Source organism: Salvelinus namaycush, chromosome 20 (assembly GCF_016432855.1).
Source record: "Salvelinus namaycush isolate Seneca chromosome 20, SaNama_1.0, whole genome shotgun sequence".
Classification (NCBI taxonomy): domain Eukaryota; kingdom Metazoa; phylum Chordata; class Actinopteri; order Salmoniformes; family Salmonidae; genus Salvelinus; species Salvelinus namaycush.
Genome location: NC_052326.1, coordinates 53564713 through 53574376, shown reverse-complemented (window position 1 = coordinate 53574376; position 9664 = coordinate 53564713). Strand labels below are relative to the sequence as shown.

The 9664-nt window shown below is 40.9% G+C and overlaps 1 protein-coding gene across 1 annotated transcript; it reads left to right on the top strand.

Moving 5' to 3' along the window:
* Positions 1–216: 216 nt before the first annotated feature.
* Positions 217–3030, top strand: LOC120064872 (L-rhamnose-binding lectin CSL3-like). Its single transcript, XM_039015463.1, has 8 exons — positions 217–247; positions 535–570; positions 651–695; positions 850–985; positions 1125–1243; positions 2558–2602; positions 2713–2848; positions 2925–3030. Exons 1-8 carry the CDS (start codon positions 217–219, stop codon positions 3028–3030), a joined length of 654 nt encoding a protein of 217 aa, XP_038871391.1.
* Positions 3031–9664: the final 6634 nt, after the last annotated feature.

Below are 9664 nucleotides of genomic sequence, written 5' to 3'. Positions count from 1 at the left end.
CCACCTAGAGTCCTCTATCTAACTCCATGAGACTGACTCAATAGCCAGGTATAGACCAGCAAACGCCGGCCCCTAATTGCAATGAGGTGCACCTGGAGACAAAGAGATACACCTGGGTTAATTAAGACATGTCACATAACATAAATACCAGGTGAATTGGGTCTTGTTATCATCAGTTGCATTTTCTCTGTTACTACCACGCCTGTACCTGGAATCATGCGCATGTTCAGACTGACGGTGGTCACATGTGAGTATACAAAATCTGTATCTGATGCAGATTAGAATTTAAATATATATGACCAAATGTTTGTATTTGAGAGTAAATGAAGTACATGTAATATGATTAGAGGTACATTGAATTTCTATTGGTCAAAAAATATATATAATTGTCACGTTGCATTCTTGGAATAAGAGACCAAATGCTGAACTTAACTATAATCCACTAGGTTTAACTCAAATGCTGAATTGTAGCTTCATGGTCCAAGTGCATATGATGTTGAATGTTGCTGAACTAGCTGTGTGATGTTGTTTCAGTGCTGGCTGCAGCTTGCTGTACACTAACGGATGGAGGTACTGTATGTAATAATGATGATGCTACTTAACCAAGCTAATGTGAGTAGTGTGTAATTCCTGTTTATTTGTCCTGGCAGCAATCAGCATCACGTGTGAAGGCTCTGATGCTTTACTGCAATGTGGTAAGCTAGTCAACCCTACAGTATACACACCGACCACCTATGATAGTTTCTACTGTAGATTAGCGTCACTAGCCCACACCATAGAGACCCAGACTTGGCTCTCCTTTGTCCCTCACCTTTCTCCTTTTCATTCTCTCTTCCCCATCTCCCTCAGATGGAGGTAAGATTCAAATCAAGCGTGCCAACTATGGTCGTCGTCAACACGATATCTGTTCCATTGGGCGCCCCGATAACCAACTCACCGACACCAACTGCCTCAGCCAATCCACCACCAGCACTATGGCAGAAAGGTACTGAAACCTGTGTTTATCTGTAGAAACTCCTTGGTTATAGTGTTAACCACCACCAGGAAGATGGTAGAAGGGTACTGGAACCTGTAGTGTTTACCTGTAGGAACTCATGACCTCAACCTGTCTTTGAAACACACAGATGCGGTGGGGAAAGCGAGTGTGTTGTGCCGGCATCCAATTTCGTTTTTGGAGACCCCTGTGTCGGGACTTACAAGTACCTGGACATCAAATACTCCTGTGTCCAACAGCAAGAAACAAGTCAGTCTCTGAATGTGTGCTAATAATACTTAGTGGTGGGCACCAATATCCATAATTAGATGCAACTTACTATCGGTATGACTGTGGCATGTTGGGATATTGTTAAATACTCCTACCCACGTTACTCTTTTGTAAAAGAGTGCACTCTGCTGATAGCTAGAAAAGGAATAGAATAGGTTGGTTCCCCTATGGTACCAGCTTGCTAACTATGTTTTATTAAATGCTATCTTATGGCCACAACGTGTTTCATACATGCATGTGTTTCTCAACGTGTAAACCACCCTCACCTGCTAGCTAGCCAACAAGCTGTGGTTATTGAGAAATGTAGCCGGCAACAACTTTAGTTAGCGTAGCCTATAGGCAGGTATGAGACCTGGAAGTGTGATGCCAAGACTACAAAGGAACTGATTGTGGACTACCGGAAACGGAGGGCCGAGCCCCTCCCTACCAGGAGGCTAGAAATATTTGGTATCAGCCCTCCGATCCTCAATTCTACAGCTGCACCCTTGAGAGAATTGACTGGCTGCATCACCACTAGGTATGGCATCTGACTGCAAGGTGCTACAGAGGGTAGTGTGTACGAACCAGTACATCACTCAGGCTGGGCTCCCTGCCATCAGGATCTCGACACCACGTGTGTCGGAATGCCCTACATACAGACTCGAGCCACCCAAGTCATACTGGTCTCTGCTACTCTATGACAAATGGTACGGATGCACCAAGTCTGGAACCAACAGAACCCTGAACGGCTTCTATTTCCCCCAAGCCATAAAACTGCTGAATGACTACCCCGACCATCTGCATTGACCCTTTTTGCAGTAACATCTTTGACTATGCTGCTGTTCCTTGTACGTATCTAGATCATTTAGCCAGGAAGAACATGGCAGGGAAGTGGCTTAAGCTCATTTGATGCTTGTGCACACTTAATCTGGTTTACAACTGAACATGTTTCAGTGAACGGTAACTAGCTAGCACAACTCCAACAGCTTTGTAGGGCTTATAGCTAATCTGACAATGTCACAGCACAAACTGCATAGAAAGACATATTTGGTCTAGCGGGTTGACAAATTTTTCACCAGTTTAGGTCTAGCCAGCCAGTTTGCTTAAAATGTAAGTACTTTGAACTGTTCATAAGGGATTTAAGCTACAAGTTAATAACGGTGGAAGATGACACTTAACTTTATATAGTTTAGTTCATGCTTAAAATGCACCTGAAATCAACGTACCTTATTAGTGCCCGTCACTAACACTTCACCAGGAAAATGTGTCTTAATTTGTCTGGCCAGTGTTGTGTAACTCCTGTTGTCCTTGCAGTAAGCAGCATCATATGTGAAGGCTCTGATTCTCAACTACTATGTGGTAAGCTGGTCAACACTACCGTACAGTGTATTCATGTGGAGACGTATGTTAGTCACTAGCCCACACATACAACCAGATTTGGCTATCCTTTTCTTTGTTCTCTTCCTCAGATCGGGGTGAGATCCATATTCAGCGTGCCAACTATGGTCGTCGTCAACACGATGTGTGTTCCATTGGGCGCCCACATAAACAACTCAAAAACACCAACTGCCTCAGCCCATCCACCACCAGCACTATGGCAGAAAGGTACTGAAACCTTTAGTGTGCATTTACCCTTAGGCACTCATTGGCTGTGATGTTAACCTCTACCTGTTTCACACAGGTGTGACGGAGAGCGCCAGTGTATCGTCAAGGTATCCAACTCCGTGTTCGGTGACCCCTGTGTCGGAACCTATAAGTACTTGGATGTGGCTTACACCTGTTACTGAATGTGAGTGAATATGTTCATGCACACATGACTGGGAACTAGAATGCTGGTACTGATGGTTTGTCTTGCAGGATATCTTCCTGGGGAACCTGAAGATGTACAAGGCTTCTGGGACATTTTCATCGGGTCGTGCTGTTTTCCTCCAACCGCCAAATCAACTTCAGTGACCATTGTAAACCTGTGCATTTTGTGCTGAAACATTTCTGAACTGTGGTTGTTGGTCTGAATTAAATGACGTGGCTGGAAGACGATACTGGTTGCCTCTTGTATATTACTAAATGTCACATCAATATTACTTACCATGTGTCCGGTATTCTCTCTTACACGGTGTTCACCGGTCTCATTTGTACCTGGGGTTAAAGTGCCTTTGTCTTGATGTCTGTCATCTGTGCCCACCTTTAGGCAGTTGTAGACAAGTTTAATACTCATTGTGATCACTTTCCTGACCACCTCAGGTGGTGTGATCTGGATGGTCAAACTATTTTTAAATCAATTGAACCTGTGTCTCAAATCATTGACAGGTAGTACTTATGACATCAGCAGCCTTAATGGTCCTAATTTGTATTAATCACCAGCTAATCTGGTCACAAAGCAGACCTGGATGTGTGAGACATTTTTATACAATGTGTAGACCCTACAAACATTGATAGTTAAGTGGTTGGATCATGAACCAAATGTTACTGTGTAAATTCAGCTAGACTTATTCTCTTAATAAACATACTTGCAGTGAAGCTGCCCAACTACATCACATTAGTCTAACAGCTTCTTATCCAGAGACGCACGTCAACAAATCTCCCACAATGTCAAAGGGGGACCTGACCGATACAGCCATCCAAGAGCTGCCCCTCAACCATCACATTCCACCCTGAGACATAAAATAATTCCATTCCCTACCCCATGCACCACCAAATAAGAGAAACAGCCAGGCCAACAATGTTTGAGTGCATGTATGGCACCATGTCCATCTGAGCATTTGAATTAGTATGCATTTGTACAAACACCTTCATGGCATAAGCCTCAACTGTATCAACACAGCCCCTCAGTGTAATTCAAATGTATGTTTTATCTGGAATTTATTTTACATCTCATTCTATCCTTCACCCAGCAACTCCACCCCCACTTGTCTCCAATTCCACATCCCAACCCTCAGCTTCCCTTAGCCCATCCCACCTGTCTCTCCTGGCCACACACTTTGGATTTCTACGCAGCATATATATTTCAACTATGCTGTGATTAACATACCATTTCTATTGAATAGACTCTACAGACTGTTGAAAAACAATAGTAATTGATCTCCAACAGATCTAGGGTCAATGTTTTGCATTTTCAGCTATTCCTGAGAACCTACTTGAGGGCAATACTAAAATAAATGGTCAATTGATTCTGTATTCTCACTACGAAATCTGCATTAGCTGAAAAGCACAAGTCTTGAATCATCGAGAGGAATCTCTTCCCAACAATTTTGCTATCTGTATGGCACATATCAACATCCTGGTCCTCAAATGATACTGGTATACATTCCTATTTTTACTATTTTTATTCCGCTGCAAATTTTGATCCTTTAAATTGGGCAGACAGACCACTTCCCTGCCTCCATTTTTGGTGTAATGCTGTAATCAATTGGTTATAATCTTGGACTGAGCAGACCTTTCCATATATTTCTGATAACTCTATAAAAGACAACTCACCTATTCCAATTTACAATATCATTTAATAACAAAATACCCCTTTCAAACTGTTTCCCATATAATACAGGTATTTTATCAACCAGCACATTTAAATTCAGCATTAATATTTATTCTATCTTTTCAGGTGGATGAAATTTAAATTGTAGCCAGCTCTGCAATGCTTGTTTGAAAAAGAGAGATACTTAGAAAAAGGTATCATTTGCAATCAATCAAAAATGAAACATCGAAATCTGTACACAGGCAAAAGGGCTACTTAACAGTGGATCAACTTTTCTTAGTATTTTACTTGAGAACCATTTAGGGATTTTAGAGATGTTAGTGCTTTTATATTTAATAATCTCACAACACCCAAATCATATTCATTATATAGCCAGCTAGGCCTGCATACCACCCATCATCCCGCTGCTGGTTTGCTTCTGAAGCTAAGCTAAGCAGGGTTGGTCCTGGTAAGTCCCTGGATGGGAGAACAGATGCTTCTGGAAGTGGTGTTGGAGGGTCAGTAGGAGGCACCCTTTCCTCTTGTCTAAAACATATCCCAATGACCAAAGGCAGTAGGGTGCCGTCTTTTGGATGGGACGTTACATGGGTGTCCTGACTCTCTGTGGTCACTAAAGATCCCATGGCACTGATCGCAAGAGTAGGGGTGTTAACCACAGTGTCCTGGCTAAATTCCCAATCTGTCCTTCATACCATCATGGCCACCTAATCATCCCCGGTTTAGAATTGGCTCATTCATCCCCCCTCTTCTCCCCTGTAACTATTCCCCAGGTTGTTGCTGTAAATGAGTATGTGTTCTCAGACAACTTACCTGTTTAAATACAAATATACAAATGGATAAATATAGATAGGCACACTGTATCTTGTCATAATTAGGTTTTAGTCCAGACAGTCCAGAAAAGTTATCTAGATCTTCAATGAGACATTACAGGGATCTAGCTAGCAGACTAAATATAAAACTTGAGTAATCGGCATACATGGACACCTTTGTTTCTAAGCCTTGGATTTCTAATCCTCTAATGTTGTTATTTGATATGATTTAATAGCTGGCATTTTGATGGCCATAACGAATAGATATGGTGACAGCGGACACCCTTGTTTAACTCTTCAAAACTCTCTGAGAAGTAGCCGCTATTTACTATTTTACACCTGAGGTTGCTATCCAGTACTTTTACCCATTTCTAAGAGAATCACCGAAATTGTAAACATCCAGGCATTTTATGAATACATTTCTAGTACGTAATTGCCTGTAGACCCTGTCACATACGTCTCTTGTCTGGGCCATTGAATTGCGACTCCATTTTGTCCCTATACTGACATTCTGCTTCTTTGATTGCCTTGTGAAGGAATAACTACACTGTTTATATTCAGCTATATTCCCCGACCTCTTTCCATGGTTGAATGCGGTGGTTTGCGCTTTCAGTTTTGCGCGAATGCTGCCTTCTATCCACAGTTTCTGGTTGGGGTAGGTTTTAATAGTAACACTGTGTACAACCTCTCCAATGCACATTCTAATAAATTCACTCACAGAGTCGGCGTATAAATCGATTTTATTGTCTGAGGCTTCCCGGAATATTTTCCAGTCCACGTGATCAAAACAATCTTGAAGCGTCGATTCCGATGGGTCAGACCAGCGTTGAATGGTTTTAGTCACGGGTACATCCTGCTTGAGTTTCTGCCTATAGGGCGGTATGAGCAAGATGGAGTCGTGTTTGGATTTGTCGAAAGGAGGGCGGGGGAGGGCCTTGTATGCATCGCGGAAGTTAGATTAACAGTGGTCGAGTGTTTTGCTCGAGCAGGTACGAAAGTCAATGTGCTGGTAAAATTGAGGTATTCTTGTTCTCAAAATAGCTTTCCTAACATCCCCAGCTTCAATAAATCAGCCTGAGGATATATGGTTTCCGGGGGAAGGGGGGGGGGGGGTATATACGGCCGTGACTATAATCAAAGAGAATTGTCTTGGGAGATAATGCGGTCGGCATTTGACTGTAAGGATTTCTAGGTCAGGTGAACAAAAGGACTTGAGTTACTGTATGTTCATAAACCACCACCCTTCCACTTACCAGAGAGATGTTTTTTTCTGTCGGCGCGACGCATGACGAAACCCGACAGCTGTATCGACTCTGACAACATATCCCGAGTGAGCAATGTTTCCATGAAACATAGAATGTTACAATCTCTGATGTCTCTCTGGAAGGCAACTCGTGCCCTAATTTCGTCCACAAATTACTACATAATTTCCAAAGGACTTGAAACGAGGCGACCATCTCTGTCTGCGCCAACTTTTGATCATTTAGCTTCCCCCTTTAACTTCTTGCGACTACAGGGGGTGCTGTTCCGAATTAGCATTTTGTCGTCTCCAAATTAAACTGCCTAGTACTCAATTCTTGCTCGTACAATATGCATATTATTAATTATATTGGATAGAAAACACCTTCTAGTTTCATACAACGTTGAAATGATGTCTGTGGGTGACCCAGAACTCTTTCTACAGCGAAATCCATGACAGACAGTGAAAGGTCTGAGAGCGAAGCTCTGGTTTCAGATCAGTTTTTAAGGTCTCTGTCTATCCTATGGAACGACACGAACTGCACCCGCCTTCCCCTGGATGTCAGTAACCAATGAGAAGTGGAATGGGCCTTCTCCGTAGCTCTCAGAGGTTATAAAAGACCAAGGAGTGAGAGTAGCCCCCCTTTCGACGCTCGCCCTTACGCAGGAAGGGACCTCCGGACGCCATTTTCACAGGCTCGGTTATCAACTTGAAATGTATCCGTCTGTAATTTAATTCGATATAGGACTTAGAAACATCATAAGGTAGTTAATTTAAACCGTTTTATAGCAATTTATATCCGTTTAGTGCGATTTTGAGGAATTTCTTTGTTGTGCACTCTGAAACTTTGGACACGTTTTGGGGTCCCGTTCGATCGTTAGTGGATATTTCGAAGGACAGAGGACATCTATCGACCAAAAGACGTTTATAACATAGAAAGGATACATTGCCCAAGAATATGATGGAAGAACAGCTCAAAGTAAGCAATATTTAATATGATAAATTGTTGTTCTGTCGAAATATTTTAAACGCATATTTCGCCATTTTGTTTGGTATAGCTTCACTTGGCGAACCCTGTATTGAAAAGTAAGGATAATTTTACAAATGTAAATCAGCGGTTGCATTAAGAACTAATTTGTCTTTCGATTCCTGTCAACCCTGTATTTTTTAGTCAAGTATATGATTAGCTTTCAATTAAACTAGATCACTCTGATAGATGACGTCAGACATATTGAGGCTTGATTTCCTAGTATTTTTATTGTGTAACCACGGTTTTGTATGGCTAAATATGCACCTTTTCGAACAAACTGTATATGTATGTTGTAAAATGATGTTACAGGAGTGTCATCGGAAGAATTCTGAGAAGGTTAGTGAAAAAATTAATATCTTTTGGCGGTGATTACGTTATAGCGCTCTTTGGCTGGAATCGATGCTCTGGTAACGTTTGCACATGTAGTATGCTAACTTATCGATTTATTGTGTTTTCGCTGAAAAACGCTTAGAAAATCTGAAATATGGTCTGAAATCACAAGAACTGGGTCTTTCCATTGCTATGCTTTGTCTATTTTTATGAAATGTTTTATGATGAGTAAATTGGTCATACACGTTGCTCTATCTAGTAATTCTAGTCGATTTGTGATGGTCGGTGCAATTGTAAACTGTGATTTCTACCTGAAATATGCACTTTTTTCTAACAAAAACTATCCTATACCATGAATATGTTATCAGACTGTCATCTGATGTTTTTTTTTATAGGTTATTGGCTATCAATATCTTAGTTGAGCCGAATTGGTGATAGCACCTGAAGGAGTAAGAAACTGATGGAGTTAGAATAGTGGTGTATTTTGCTAACGTGTTTAGCTAATAGATTTACATATTTTGTCTTCCCTGTAAAACATTTTAAAAATCTGAAATGGTGGCTTTATTCACAAGATCTGTATCTTTCATCTGGTGTCTTGGACTTGTGATTTAATGATATTTAGATGCTACTATCTACTTGTGAAGCTATGCTAGCTATGCTAATCAGTGTGTGGGGGGTGGGGGGTGATCCCGGATACGGGGTTGAGGTTCGGTAAAGGTTAAAATATAATTTGGAGAATCACAGGTAACTTTATTTTTGTAATAGATTACATTAGATGGTTCTAGAATAAGTTCATCCATTTCTTTTTGTTTTTCCTCTAATTTATTTTTTATCTGTAGTTTTTTTTTGCTTCCTGTACGATTAGAGAATGTATTTCCCTTGTTAGTCCTGTCTCTTTAGCCAGAAACTGCTTTTTTATTGTTGTTGAAAATTGAAGTGAATGACCTCTGAAGGTACATTTAAAGGTATTCCAAACAATAAGGGGATTTGCTGAACTTATGTTGTACTGGAAAAATTCAATTATAAATTATTTTGTCTAAGTTAAAAATAAATTGTCACCCTGTAAACTTTGATTACATGTCCAATATCCCCATCGGCGTGGACATTCCGTAAGAGTTATGTGAAAGCCAATTAGATGTTGATCCGATCACATTCAGTCTCCTATTGTCCATTGGTTTGATTTGGGATGAGCACAGCAGTACCACAACGACAGTACCACGGGACATATTAATGATGGTATAATATAAATAAAAAATTAACTATGTGGATCACGTCGCCATTTCCTGGTTGCTGATATTCTGTTTCGCCTAATTTAAGTTTGACAAAAGTATAGTGTCGCATCATTGTACCATCTAAACTGCAGTGAAATATATTTTCAGACCAAAAAGTACTATTTTCAGCTGTTGAACACTGGTGTACAACAATGTAACTCAGCATTGAAATAGCGCATTACAGATCTACCACTTTGACTTGATTTCAATGAGGGATAGATCAATGTTGGTGTATTGCCAAAATGTGTGGGACAGTGCCAGAGATACCT